A 14,552-nucleotide genomic window follows, 5' to 3' on the forward strand; every position below is an offset into this window, starting at 1 on the left:
TTAAGGTAGCTTTTAGCGAGCACTGATAGTAGTTTCTGTTAATTCATTTATTGAAGATCCTCCTCCTCATGTTCTAGTGGTGTTGGCTTGGGTCCTTGTAGTATGCTCCTCTCAAGGTCTCAGTTCGATTTACCTTGGTGCCAATTTCGGTGGGCTAAGTCCATATAGAGCCAAAAAAAACTCTGGCTTTAAATGGGGCCCCGCAAGTGGGCGGTGAAATTGGTCCTCTTTGATTAGTCGGTTCTAAGACCGGATAACAAGTTAAAAAAAAAACTTATGATTGGATTATATGTGTTTCCTTAAATTCATCGTACACAACTGATTAAGGTAGTTTTTAGCGAGCACTGATGGTAGTTTCTGTTATTTCATTTATTGAAGATCCTCCTCCTCCTGATGTTGATGACTCTTGTAAATCTCGGTTTCCATTGAATAAGAATGCTGGTTTTTGAGGTTGGCAAAGAGGTGTTTCATTGCATAGCATGAAAACAACTTCTGACATTGTTGGTCTATTCATGGCATTTTCTTGCACACACGAAAGTCCAATTTGAATGCATCTCAGAACCATAGCAGTAGGATATGACTGGTTTAGTGCTGGATCAACTATATCCAAGGACTTTCCTTCTATCCAGAGTGTCCACACCTACAAATTCACAACACAGACTTTAAATAAGTACGTCATACATCATTAAATTGTTGGCCAATTTTAAGGTTACCTCTTTTTTTTTTTTTTATAACTTACATGTCCAATTAAATTTGGGGAGGCTCTTCCTGTTTCACGATATGTGTTTCTTTGGCCAGCAATAATCTCCAGAAGTAAGACACCATAACTGTAGACATCAGATTTTGTTGAATAACATCCTTCCATAGCATATTCTGGTGACATATATCCACTACAATACAATTATACAAAATGGTTAGAGTATCATAAAAAATACACATCCATATCTATAATCTTGGTGACTATAAAGGAGTGACACATACTATGTTCCAACCACTCTTTTTGTTCTTGCTTGGATTTCATCTTCTCCAAATATTCTAGCCATACCAAAATCTGAGATTTTGGGATTCATTCCAGCATCAAGCAGAACATTGCTGGCTTTTAGATCTCTATGAATTATTTTCAGCCTTGAATCTTGATGTAGATATAAAACACCTCGAGCAATCCCGCAAATAATTTCAAAACGCTTATTCCAATCCAGTGATGACCTTTGGTTTTGATCTGAGTTGAACAAATAAAATTTTCAGAATATAATGGAAAAGGAAAATATAATTCAGTCACTACTAGCATTCTGGGGTTTATGCATGTCTAAATACAGTTTTATTTGGGCTAGAGAGACAATGAGTGAGTTAGAGAGAGGGGCACACCGAATATAAAAAAGTCTAGGCTTTTGTTTGGGAGGTATTCATAAACTAACATTCTTTCTTCTTTTTCAAAGCAACAACCGAGCAACCTCACTAGATTTCTGTGTTGAAGTTTAACTAAAAGTGTAACTTCATTTTTAAACTCTTCTTTGCCTTGACCTGAATTTCTTGACAATCTTTTCACTGCTATCTCTTGTCCATTAACCAAGCAACCCTGAAATATTTATCTCTTAAGTCCCATTTCATTATTTTTGCATCAACGCGTTTGAAATGAATATAAAGAGGTGAAGGATTCTGTCACTTCTTGCATCAGTAGCTTAAAGTAGAGTTTCACTTACCTTATAGACAGAGCCAAATCCACCTTGTCCAAGCTTATGCTCATGATCACAATTTCTTGTAGCTGTCATTATCGTTTTAAAGCTGAAAAAGGGTAGATTTGGATGTATGTTGCTTTGAGCAACATTCACTTCTCCAGAGGAATCTTGGTGTAATTGCAGCATCATTTTATCTGAAGTTACAAATGGCATGAAGTAGGATTTCAATCAAATTAGAAAATTTGATGGGGAATATATATGAGTTAGGATCCGTTAACACCAGGTGTCAAAAATCTTGTCCATTTATTTTTATTGATTTAAAGGTTCATATTTATTTATTTAAAATCCATGTGATCATTACTTTTCCAAATCTTAGCCAATTAATTATTCTTTTAACATATTCAACAAAAAAAAAAATTATTCTTTTAACATCTCCTTTCAAGTTCTTTTTTTTTCTTCTTATAATCTCCTTTCAAGTGTCATTGTTTTTCGGCATCTCTCTCGTTTAAGTAATTGTTATCATTGCTTGCTGCCCAATTTATTTTTTCCTCTTTAGTCTCTACCATTGGTTCTCTAACAATACGTTCACTAATCACAACCTGTTTTAATATTTTTTTAGGGTTCAAATTTATGAATTGAAATATCAAGGTAGAATTATAATTTAATAACAAATCTGGTAATTCATAACCTCAATTGTCACATAAAAATTCCACATATAAATTCAACCCCATCCTAAAATTTTGGGGCCCCGTGCCACCACTCCTCCCGAACACTCTCCAGAACTCCCTGATCCTGACATAACCATCGTTATACCAAAGATAACACAATCAATGTAATAATTGAACACTACAAAAAGAATGGTTGAAATTGAAGAAACTAACATGAAAGTTTTTGCAAGACATATTGCAAATAATAATGAAATATAAAGAACAGGAATATCATCCTTAAATCACTTACACTTTCTTTTTTTCTTCAACCTGCGGTGCACATGGGAGAAGAGGAGGAGGAGGACAATTGCAATTATAGAAGCTACCAGAATTGCAGCCAGCCTCTTTTTGTCAACGACTCCTTTGCTTTTTCTGTCGTAATTGGCTGATAAGAAGAAACAAAACCAAAAAAGTTCAAACTACACCTTAGTGGTATCAAATTTAGAAAGAAGAACACCGTACTAAGAGGGAATATCATAAATAATTACCTAGTTCAACTTTATTGACGCGTAAAAATAAATCTTGTCCTTGATCAGTTAGTTTTTGAATGTCCATTAAATCCCCATGCCATGCTAAACAGCCACTTTCGCCGTTACACACATCAGCAACTATATAAGCAGTACAAGAGCAGTTTCTTAAGCATTCTTTTTCGCATTCTTCCAAACTCAAACCACCTTTCGCAACTGCCACAGATGTATCAGGAACTTTCAAGCTAACAACTTTGATAAAACCTTCTCCGTTTCCGCAAACAGATGCACCTTTCTTCCTTACGCAGCCTCCTGACCCATCTCCACTATCATACCAATCAAGTGGAAATTTGGGTTCAAAACCAGGTAAACAAGTACACTTAAAATCCTTAAAGTTTAAAGGGTCACAATTACTGTTCGATCCACAAATTCCATAGCTATCACATTGGTTTACTGGTTCTGAAAAGAACTGGTTCCATTGATTCTTTTGATTGTCCCACGTGAGTGTTTGAAAGAAACCAGATTTGTGAACCACAATCCTTGTAATGACAGGCTTATAAAATATGTTATATGTAAGTGCTACATTGTTGTTATCTTCAACAAAAGAAACGTTAAAAGTGGCCCTTTCGTGTTTCACAATAGGTACACCTGCTAATGTTGATCCAATCCAAGGTCCACCGCGCCACCAAGGAAGGTCATTGTTATACATAATGAATTGAGGTTTACCAATGGTGCTGAATTTCAACGTGAAGGCACCTTTACCAGGGTCATCATTAGTCTTCCAGGATTGAAGGAACCAACTTTGATTAGTTTTTCTATCAAAACCAAGCCTTTGATATGGAAGAAAAGTATCTGTGGGATAATCAAAGCTTTCCCATATGACTTTTTTTGTGGTTTTTAGCACAATAACAAGGTTTGCTATATCCGTTAGTTGAGCTATAACACTCGTACTATTTCTTTGATATTGTTGTAATGAAACGTTGGTCGACCAAATGGGAATGGTGCTTAGGTTGTGGTTGAGTACCAGATTTCCATTTGAGTCGATTGATAGAATTCCAGAAGTGTCATTGATTGGACTATCTCTGTTTGCAACCCAAACAATAGTTTGGATTGGCAAATTGTTGTACCAAATTCCAACATAGCGAGACATGGACTTTCCTGGAGTGAAGAATCCAAGAGCGAACGTTTTAGATTTAGATATCAGAAGCTCGCCGTCTCTTATAGGTTTGTCAGAAGATATGGTATCAGAAAAACAAGAACAAAATGAAAATGTAAGAAGTTGCAAAATCAAAACAGTGAAGAAGCACATTTTTATGTAACAAAATCAAAACAGTGTGTTACCAATTCACACACCTCTTGCATTTTATGAGGAGAAAATAGTAGAAAGAAATACTCCAATTTACACAAAATTTCCTCTTCAAAAGCACAAAGTCAATTACACTAGTGGTTGACGACAGTGTCAACTATTATGTCTTTGGATGGATATGCTTTATATTTTCCACACGGTGGATCAGTGACACTGACAACTAACAAAAGTCGGAAAATAAAATAAACGAAGACGACAAAGTAACAACAGGGACTTGAATTTGACGTCATTCACACATTTACTCGTCTGAACCGTCCGATCAACAATCGACAACCAAGATTGAATATAGTTAATTTTATGGATCAATATGACAAACGTAGATATCTTTAAGGCATCAAAATTGAACTTTAATCTTTAATCATTAAAGGACCAATGTGAAATTAAAAAATTCTTTTAAGTTACCAAAAATATAGTTCAATTGACAGAGACATTTGATTATATATGCAAGAATTTCTAGCCACTATTGATAATTAAAAATAAGAAAAATATCTAGTAATAAAGTATTCTATTTTATTTTTTTTGTCAAGTATCCTCGTAGCTAGAAAATCCACCTTAAAGATGAATATAAGTGGAGTGTCGGAGGTTCGAACCTCGACTCCTGCACATATAGTGCGATATCTCTACCAACTGAGCTAAGCTCACGGGGCCAATAAATAGAGCTGTCAAAACGTGCGGCCCGGCCAAATTCGAGCCGGCCCGGTCGGGCTTCATCGGGCCGGGCTAAAAAACCCGGATAAAAAACGGGCTACCAAAATTAGTGCCCGAGCCCGGCCCGGTACGGGTTGTCGGGCTTTCGGGCCGCCAGGTTTATTTTTTATTTACATTTAGTGCTCAAACTCAACATTATAAATATGATCAATAATTTTCGCGCGTCCTATTTTTATTCATCCGATATATATATATATATATATATATATATATATATATATATATATATATATATATATATATATATATATATATATATATATATAATTGTCGCGTGCCGTATTTTTACTCATCCGCTATCTACGAGTTTCTCACGCGCCCTAATTTTACTCATCTGCTACCTACGAGTTTCTCGCGCGCCCTATTGTTACTCATCCGCTACCTATGAGTTTCTCGCGCCCTATATTTTTACTCATCCGCTACTTACGAGTTTCTTGCGCGCCCTATTTTTACTCATCCGCTACTTACGAGTTTCTCGCGCATTAATTCGGGCTAGGATTTTCAAGATCCGAGCCCGGGAAAAAATCAGGCTTGGCGGGCCGACCCATTCGAGCTAACCCATTTTGACGGCTCTACCAATAAAGTATTCTCTTTATACTTGACAAAAAATATTCTCTTTATGCATGCACCTGTCTAGGAATGCATTTTAAAGTATTTTATTAGGATTCAGGAGAAAATAGAAATAGTCCAATTGACGCAAATTGTACTCTTCAACAGCACATAGTCAATTAGTAGTGACCGACACTTAAGGAAATTATTAAAATAAAAATTAATGAAGAAAAGTAACAACTAGCTGGGAAGTGTGTAATTAGCTTTGCAGTTAGAACTTAGAAATGCACCTCAATCAAATCGGTCATGAGCTGGTACACTGACTTGTAAGAAATGACAAACTTCCTTGCAAACTGAATTTTTAAGGATAAAAACAGAATTTTGAGGGCTAGGAGAAATATAGAGTCTAAGGATTTGGCTCCTCTAAAGTGAGTGATTCACTTTAGAGTGTAAAGTGAGTAATATCAACCATTAATTAATACTAAATCAAAGGTAGATATATTATAAGTACATCATAATAAATCATTGGTTTGTTATGACCACAACTCTTGATTTCTTCACTTTACACTCAACTCACTTTAAAGAATCCAAATCCAGAATCTAAAGAGCGGCTATCATCTGAGATTTCATCGAAAATTTTGAGAGGCTTGTGATCGGAAGGATAGCTAATCCCCCACTTTACTCACTTTACTCGCTTATTTTAATGCTATAATCCCCACTTTCAAATCTTTGTTGAGATCTCCAAAGACAATCATTGTCAAGTCTGCATGAATCATGGTGGCAACTATGTATGCAAAACATCCTTATGGTTCTCTTGGCAAAAAAGGAATGGTGGCAGTTTTAGTCATTTGTCTTGCTTGCTATTATTTACAGAGATCATTTTTTGTGTATTAAACTTGCCATTGTAGGAGGATTCCTGATTCTATTCACATGTTCAAATGTGTTGAATTGTTTACTTGTTTCATGATAGGGCTCGAGAAGGGATCATAAGTATTCCTTTCATCGTGCTTTGACAGTTTGACAAATCTCCCTAATCAGCAAAACTTTGACAGTGACATTCTTTGAACTTCCATAACTGCTGCAACTAACAATTTCTCAACAGCTATCAGCCTTCATCAAGGTGGTATCGACTGTGACCGATTGATAAACCATTTAATATAATTTTGTAAATATGCCCAGTTGGTCCATCAATGCAGATTTTCATAGTAACAAACACAGCTAAAGAATTGTGTTTTATGATCAATTTCGATTGATATGCTTAGTGAAATAGACACTTAATCACATATTCATTTAACAATACCACGAAGTGAATACACATACTTGTCTCTCAGCCTATTGAAACGACTACAAACTCAATTCTGATGGAAAAGTATGAACATAAAATTTACATAATTGATTGAGGTAGTAGCTTTTAGCGAGCACTGATGGTAGTTTCTGTTATTTCATTTATTGAAGATCCTCCTCCTGATGTTGATGAATCTTGCAAATCTTGGTTGCCATTGAATAAAAATGCTGGTTTTTGAGGTTGGCAAAGAGGTGATTCATTGCATAGCATGAAAACAACTTCTAACATTGATGGTCTATTCATGGCGTTTTCTTGCACACACAAAAGTTCAATTTTAATGCATCTCAGAACCATAACAGAAGGATAAGACTGGTTTAGTACCGGATCAACTATATCCATGGCCTTTCCTTCTGTCCATAGTGTCCACACCTACAAATTCACAACACAGTCTTCAAATAGGTACATCATAGATCATTAAATTGTTGGCCATTTTAAGGTTCCCTCTATATTTTTATAACTTACATGTCCGATTAAGTTTGGAGAAGCTCTTCCTGTTCCACAATGTGTGTTTCTTTTGCCAGCAATAATCTCCATTATTAAGACCCCATAACTGAAGACATCAGTTTTCGTTGAATACCGTCCTTCCATTGCATATTCTGGTGCCATATATCCACTGCATATATACAAAATAGTTAGAGCATAATCAAAAATACAGATCTGTCTCTATAGTCTAGGGTATTATAAGGGTATGGCACATACAATGTATCAACCACTTTTTGTGTTATTGCTTGGATTTCATCTTCTCCAAATATTCTAGCCATAATTTTGGGATTCATTGGAGCATCAAAGAGAATGTTGCTGGCTTTTAGATCTCTATGAATTATTTTCAGCCTTGAATCTTGATGAAGATATAAAACACCTCGAGCAATCCCACAAATAATTTCAAAACGTATACCCCAATCCAAGGATGACCTTTGGTTTTGATCTAAGTTTAACAGTTGAAATTTTTATAAATATAACATATTTGGAAACATTAATTGCATATTGAGCTTAACTTCATACAAAAATATCAAAATATGTAATGAAAAAGGTAAATAAAGTTTTACTCTATTTATCAGGAAGCCAATAAAAATGTGTTGATTTTCCTTCCCAATTCAGTCCCTGTGATTTATGCGCATATACTACAAGTTCATTAAACTACAAGGCTATAGAAAAACAATGAGTGAGTTTGTGAGAGGAATACCAAAAATAAAGAAGTCTAGGCTTTTGTTTGGTAGGTATTCATAAACTAGCATCCTTTCTTCTTTTTCAAAGCAACAACCAAGCAATCTCACTAGATTTCTGTGTTGGAGTTTAACTAAAAGTGCAACTTCATTTTTAAATTCTTCTTTGCCTTGACCTGAGTGTTTGGATAATCTCTTCACTGCTATCTCTTGTCCATTAACCAAGCAACCCTGAAATATTTATCAGTTAAATCCCATTTCACTATTTTGCATCATCTTCCTATAATGTGTGTGATTGAAATGAATATAAAGAGGTGAAGGATGCTGTCACTTCTTCCATGAAACTTAATGAAGAGTTTCACTTACCTTGTAGACAGAGCCAAATCCACCTTGTCCAAGCTTATTCTCATGACCACAATTTCTTGTCGCTGTCATTATCATTTTAAAGCTGAAAAATGGTAGATTTGGATGTGTGCTGCTTTGAGTACCATTCTCTTCTTCAGAGGAATCTTGGTTTAATTGCCGCATCATTTTATCTGAAATTACAAATGACATGAGGTAAGATTTCAATCAACTTACTCATTTTGAAGAGCATGTTTCTTCTTGTCTCTCAAACGGTAATTAATCTTTCTCTGTAACTCCAAATAGTGGGGTTTGATTCTTTGGAAAGCTAACTCGATTACGGTCATTTCAGTACCAGTTTGGTGAATTATTGATCTAAATTGAGTTCTGTGCGAAGCTTAGAAGTTGAGGCTTAGAAGCAGATTTTGTGGAGGGAGGGCAAAATCCAAAAAATTATAAAATAGGGGGGGGGGGGGGGGGTAAAATTCTGCTTTTTTCAAAACAGGAAGTAAAACTGCATTTAAGCCTTTAAAAAACTTGTAATAAGTTCTAGTTCCAACTTAAATTGGGATACAAAAGCTAATTCCAACTCATACTTGTATTCAGTGCTAGATTTTTTTATGATATTTTCCTGATGTGTGTAACTGTGAGAGTAATCTCTAGAGCTCAATCTTCATGTATTTAAGAAAAGAGTAATCTCAGGATTACATCTTTGATTTCATTCTAAGTTGAAATACACTCTGAGATGTCACTCTAGAGCATTAGAAGATATCTTAATTCAGAATAGTCAAATAAAATAGAGGAAGAAGTGAATGGTAGAGGGTCTTGTGAAGAATGCGGGAAATATGTGTATATGAGAAAAATTCGCAAGCAACAGCAACGATCATACAGTAACAGTCACACTAAAAATAAGAATAAAAATAAAATTAAGATTAACTAAAAATAATTTACAATATTATATTAATAACTAATTAAAAATTATATAAATAAAACTTAAAATTAATTCACAAAACTAACCTGTTATAATAATATCTGATGAGAAAATCACAGAATTTAGAAGTGTCGTAGATATAAAAGTTGAAGAAGAAAAATTGAGGAAGAGAAAGAGATATGTGTATGAAGATGAAAGAAATGATGAGAAAGAGATGGTATATATAGGCGTACACTGATAGCCGTTGAGCAACGTTCTTTATTTAGAGTGGTAACAGCTTTTAAACGGTCAACCAAGTTGTTACTGAGGAAAGGTTCGTCAGAAATGTTCCTGGGGATTTCACATTTAAGGTGGAATTTCTAGCCACATGGCTACTTGACCAAAAAAATAAAATAAAAGATATAACCCATAAATTTATATTTATATAAGATACATTTTTGTGATTGGATTATATGAGTTGCTTATCACAACTAAATCATTGTGTTAAAGACCACTTTCAACTGATATGCTTATTGAAACAGACACTTACTCAAATGATTCATTTTACAATACCACAAAGTGAATATAAATACATGTCTCTCAAAAACCTATTGAAATGACTACAAACTCAATTATGATGCATAAGTGTCAACAAAAAATTACATATTTGATTAAGGTAGTTTTTAGCGAGCACTGATGGTGGTTTCTGTTAATTCATTTATTGAATATCCTCCTCCTGATGTTGAAGACCCTTGCAATTCTTGGTTGCCGTTGAATAAGAATGCTGGTTTTTGAGGTTGGCAAAGAGGTCTTTCATTGCATAGCATGAACACAACTTCTAACATTGATGGTCTATTCATTGCATTTTCTTGCACACACAAAAGTCCAATTTGAATGCATCTCAGAACTATAGCAGAAGGATAAGATTGGTTTAGTGCTGGATCAACTATATCCAAAGCTCTTCCTTCTGTCCATAGTGTCCACACCTATATATGCACAACACAAAGTACATCATTAATTAGTTGACCAATTTTAAGGATACCTCTTTTTATTCATATAACTTACATGTCCAATTAAATTTGGGGAGTCTCTTCCTATTTCACAATGTGTGTTTCTTTGGCCAGCAATAATCTCCAGTAGTAAGACACCATAACTGAAGACATCAGATTTTGTTGAGTACCGTCCTTCCATTGCATATTCTGGTGACATATATCCACTGCAATTATACAAAATGGTTAGTTTATCATAAAAATTACACATCTATCTCTATAATCTTGGTTATTATTAGGATGTAACACATACTTTGTTCCGACCACTCTTTTCGTTCTTGCTTGGATTTCATTTTCTCCAAATATTCTAGCCATACCAAAATCTGAGATTTTGGGATTCATTGCAGAATCAAGTAGAACATTGCTGGCTTTTAGATCTCTATGAATTATTTTCAACCTTGAATCTTGATGAAGATATAAAACACCTCGAGCAATCCCACAAATAATTTTGAAACGCCTGCCCCATTCCAATGATGACCTTTGGGTTTGATCTGAGTTTAACAGATGAAATTTCAATAAATTGAACACATTTGGAAACATTATTTGCAATATTTCCTGTCTTTATTATAAAACATGTATTCAAGGTAGTGTTAGTGAAAGGCCTCAAGTTTGATGATATCCGGATAGGCTAATTGTTGAAGGCCTAAATTCCCAATAGACATTTTTTAGCAAATAGAAACAGGTTTAACCTGTAACATGTGCCACAAATTGCATTGTTTTTTTTTTATTTGTATAAATTGAACTGATGTATCCTGTTCAAAATTATCTGAAGTTTCAGTTTGTTACATTGAGTAGCTATCGACTAGATTTAGCATATAAACTTTATTTATAAGCCTGAGTTTATGCTTTATGCTTGCCAATTCAGTCATATGCCTTATGCTTGTCTAATCATATGTTTGGTTTTATGTTCAATTTTAGTTTCTCAGGTTCCAAAGCAATTTCACCATGAAAATAAAGAAGCTATGAGCTGTTACTTCATGCAGATCAGGCGTTGAAACTCTAGAACGCACATCCAACATGAAGCATAAGCAAAATACAAGTTCGTTCAGACTGGACAGACAATGACTGAGTTGGAGTGATGCTTACTGAATATAAAGAAGTCAAGGCTTTTGTTTGGTAGGTATTCATAAACTAGCATCCTTTCTTCTTTTTCACAACAACAACCAAGCAGCCTTACTAGATTTCTGTGTTGGAGTTTAACTAAAAGTGTAACTTCATTTTTAAACTCTTCTTTGCCTTGACCTGAATCTCTGGACAATCTTTTCACTGCTACCTCTTGTCCATTAACCAAGCAACCCTGAAATTCTTATCTCTGAACATAAAGAGGTGAAAGATGTTTTCACTTCTTAAATCAGTAACTTAATGTAGAGTTCACATACCTTATAGACAGAGCCAAATCCACCTTGTCCAAGCTTTTTCTCTTGACTAAAATTTCTTGTCGCTGTTATTATTGTTTTAAAGCTGAAAAAGGGTAGATTTGAATGTGTGTTGCTTTGAGCACCTATCTCTTCTTCCGAGGATTCTTGGTTTGATTGCTGCAGCATTTCATCTGAAGTTACAAATGGAATGAGGTAAGATTTAAATCAACTTATACATTTTGCCATTCTTGTACACTCGATAATAGTTTTAAAACTAATAGGACACTTTTTGCAAGTCAGAAATTATGAAATACAAGGGATATTATCCTTAAAAATGTATAACATACCCTTTCTTTTTTTCTTCCACATGCAATACACACAGGAGAGGAGGACGATAATCGCAACTATAGAAACTACCAGAACCGCAGCCAACCTCTTTCTACCAAGGACTCCTTTGCCGCTTTTGTTGCTATTGGCTTTGGCTGATAAGAAGCAACTAGTCCAATGAAATTCAAACTTCGCTTAAGTAGTATCAAATTTAGAATGAAAAATAGCTTAGGAGGGAATATCTTACCTAGTTCAACAGCATCGACGCGTAAAAATAAATCTTGGCCTTGATCAGTAAGTTTTTGAATGTCCATTAAATCACCATACCAAGCCAAACACCCACTTCCACCATTCCTCACATCAGCAACTGCATAGGCAGTACAAGAGCAGTTTCTTAAGCATTCTTTTTCGCATTCTTCCAAACTCAAACCACCTTTGGCCACTGCCACAGTTGTATCAGGAACTTTCAAGCTTACAACTTTGACAAACCCTTCTCCATTCCTACAAACAGATGCATTATTATTCCTTACACACCCTCCTGACCCATCTCTACTCTCATACCAATCATGTGGAAATTTCGGTTCAAAACCAAGTAAACAAGTACACTTAAAGTTTTCAAAATTGAAAGGGTCACAATTACTGTTTGATCCACATGTTCCATAGTTATCACATTGGTCTGTTGGTTCAGACCAGTAGCGGTTCCATTGAGTCTTTTGATTGTCCCACGTGAATGTTTGAAAGAAACCAGATTGCTGAACCACTATCCTAGTAATGACAGACTTATCAAACATGTTATATGTGAGTGCTACATGATTGTCATCTTCAACCAAAGAAACGTTAAAAGTGGCCATATCTCGTTTCATATTAGGTATACCTACTAGTAATTCTCCATTCCAATGTCCACCACGCCACCAAGGAAGATCATGGTTGTACATAAACAACTGAGGTTTGCCAATGGTGCTGAATTTCAACGTGAATGCGCCTTTTCCAGGGTCAACATCTGTCTTCCATGATTGGAGGAACCAACTTTGATTAATTTTTCTATCAAAACCAACCTTTAGATATGGAAGCAAGGTGTCTGTTGGATGATCAAAGCTTTCCCAGATAACAGTTTTGGTGTTGTTTAGCATCAGAACAAGGTTTGCTATATCCGATAGCTGAGCTACAACACTGATACTATTTCTTTGTGATTGTGGGAATGAAACATTTGTAGACCAAATAGGAATGGTGCTATGGTTTTGGTTCAGTTCTAGATTTCCCTTTGGGTTGATTGATAAAATTCCAGAAGTGTCATTGATGGGACTATCTCTGTTTGCAACCCAAACAACAGTTTGGATAGGCAAATTGTTGTACCAAATCCCGACATAGCGAGAAATGGACTTAGGTGGAGTGAAAAATCCAAGAGCAAACGTTTTAGATTTAGAAACAAGAAGCTCACCATCTCTTATTGGTTTATCAGTAGTTATGGTATCAGAAGAACAAGAACAAAAGGAGAAGAAGGTGATTAGTAGAATCAAAGAGTTTATAAGCAACCAATTTTTATGTAATACTTTGTGTTTAAGATTTTTGGTTGTGACAAGGTAGACAAGATTTTTAGCAGAGTCCATCTAGTCCTTTTTCATACTACCTGTCTTGCATTTTATGATGAGAAATAGAAACAGTTGATTTTGGATTCATCAAATATTTCCTATTTTGCCTTGTCTTAGGATGGCTGCTATATTATATTTTCCATACAATGGAACACTGACACCTAATGAAAGTGGAAAACTAAATAAAATGAATGAAGATAAGATACAATTATCTATCAAGTGAAATATAGGGCTCGTTTGTTATAGATTTTTTTTAAATAGATTCTTGTGAATTCAGAATGATGGCTTCTATTTGTACATGCACCTGGCTAGGAATAGATTAAAAAATATTTGAATTTAGAGACACAAGTGAGAGCCGTACATTATTAGGCTTAGAATAGTGCACCTCAATTGGTCATGGACTTCTATAATGACCCGTAAGAAATGGTAAACTTTCTTCCAAATATGATAACAGGGTAGACCACCCTTTTGATCTCTGAATGTGTATGATTCAGTGTTCTGGATGTATCAAAATTGTAAATACATCCACAGATATATTTTTAGGTAGTCAATTTAGTCATCAAATGTATCTTCGCTGGTCAATTTAATCCATAGAATTACAAGCAAAAAAGACGCTAGAGATGTATTTGCAATTTCGATATATTCAGATACTAATGTGATTGCTGCGAATTACACTTCCAATAACTAAAACGGAAGTTTGTCCCAACAATTAGGAAACATACACGGTCTACATACAATTTAAAATCTACAACAAAAAATGTAAATCTTTTTATAGACCAATGTTTTTTTAAGTATTTTATAAACCAATATCAGTGAGTAGTGGTATTTAGTTTTCAAAATTTTAACCATGTATCTCAACTCAAACTCATTCAATGTTCTTTAACTCCCCATCCGAATTACTTATAGTTAAAATATTATGGTTAATCATATAGGATTTGAAATACCTGAGATAGACAAAGTATCTTAATTCTTAAAAAAGGTGGAAGCTATGCTTAC

At 34.8% G+C, this 14,552-nt stretch overlaps 2 protein-coding genes across 2 annotated transcripts; both read right to left on the bottom strand.

Moving 5' to 3' along the window:
* Positions 1-333: 333 nt before the first annotated feature.
* LOC123914661 lies at positions 334-13,656 on the bottom strand. The gene is made up of 19 exons (XM_045965852.1): positions 12,215-13,656; positions 11,988-12,122; positions 11,662-11,831; positions 11,369-11,579; positions 10,536-10,773; positions 10,299-10,449; positions 9,928-10,219; positions 8,348-8,517; positions 8,080-8,212; positions 7,518-7,743; positions 7,281-7,431; positions 6,896-7,187; positions 2,872-4,152; positions 2,634-2,768; positions 1,701-1,870; positions 1,366-1,576; positions 982-1,219; positions 740-890; positions 334-640 (listed from the first exon to the last, which is right to left on the bottom strand). The coding sequence occupies exons 1-19, from the start codon at positions 13,572-13,574 to the stop codon at positions 335-337; spliced, it is 6,021 nt and encodes a 2,006-aa protein (XP_045821808.1). The 5' UTR covers positions 13,575-13,656; the 3' UTR covers position 334.
* LOC123918167 (G-type lectin S-receptor-like serine/threonine-protein kinase RKS1) lies at positions 6,736-9,423 on the bottom strand. Its single transcript, XM_045970140.1, has 6 exons — positions 9,341-9,423; positions 8,348-8,517; positions 8,002-8,212; positions 7,518-7,743; positions 7,281-7,431; positions 6,736-7,187 (listed from the first exon to the last, which is right to left on the bottom strand). The coding sequence occupies exons 2-6, from the start codon at positions 8,510-8,512 to the stop codon at positions 6,885-6,887; spliced, it is 1,056 nt and encodes a 351-aa protein (XP_045826096.1). The 5' UTR covers positions 8,513-8,517; positions 9,341-9,423; the 3' UTR covers positions 6,736-6,884.
* Positions 13,657-14,552: the final 896 nt, after the last annotated feature.

The sequence above is a fragment of the Trifolium pratense genome, linkage group LG3 (assembly GCF_020283565.1).
Source record: "Trifolium pratense cultivar HEN17-A07 linkage group LG3, ARS_RC_1.1, whole genome shotgun sequence".
Lineage (NCBI taxonomy): Eukaryota > Viridiplantae > Streptophyta > Magnoliopsida > Fabales > Fabaceae > Trifolium > Trifolium pratense.

Excerpts from the sequence above, each read along its gene's own strand:
- LOC123918167 (XM_045970140.1), bottom strand. The coding sequence starts at position 8,512 with ATGATGCGGCAATTAAACCAAGATTCCTCTGAAGAAGAGAATGGTACT. Across the intron at positions 8,213-8,347 it reads GATTTGGCTCTGTCTACAAG|GGTTGCTTGGTTAATGGACA; the intron begins GTAAGTGAAACT and ends TAAATATTTCAG. Across the intron at positions 7,188-7,280 it reads CTCCAAACTTAATCGGACAT|GTGTGGACACTATGGACAGA; the intron begins GTAAGTTATAAA and ends GTGAATTTGTAG.
- LOC123914661 (XM_045965852.1), bottom strand. The coding sequence starts at position 13,574 with ATGGACTCTGCTAAAAATCTTGTCTACCTTGTCACAACCAAAAATCTT. Across the intron at positions 10,220-10,298 it reads CCCCAAATTTAATTGGACAT|GTGTGGACACTATGGACAGA; the intron begins GTAAGTTATATG and ends GTGCATATATAG. Across the intron at positions 7,744-8,079 it reads AAATCTAGTGAGATTGCTTG|ATCAAAACCAAAGGTCATCC; the intron begins GTTGTTGCTTTG and ends TGTTAAACTTAG.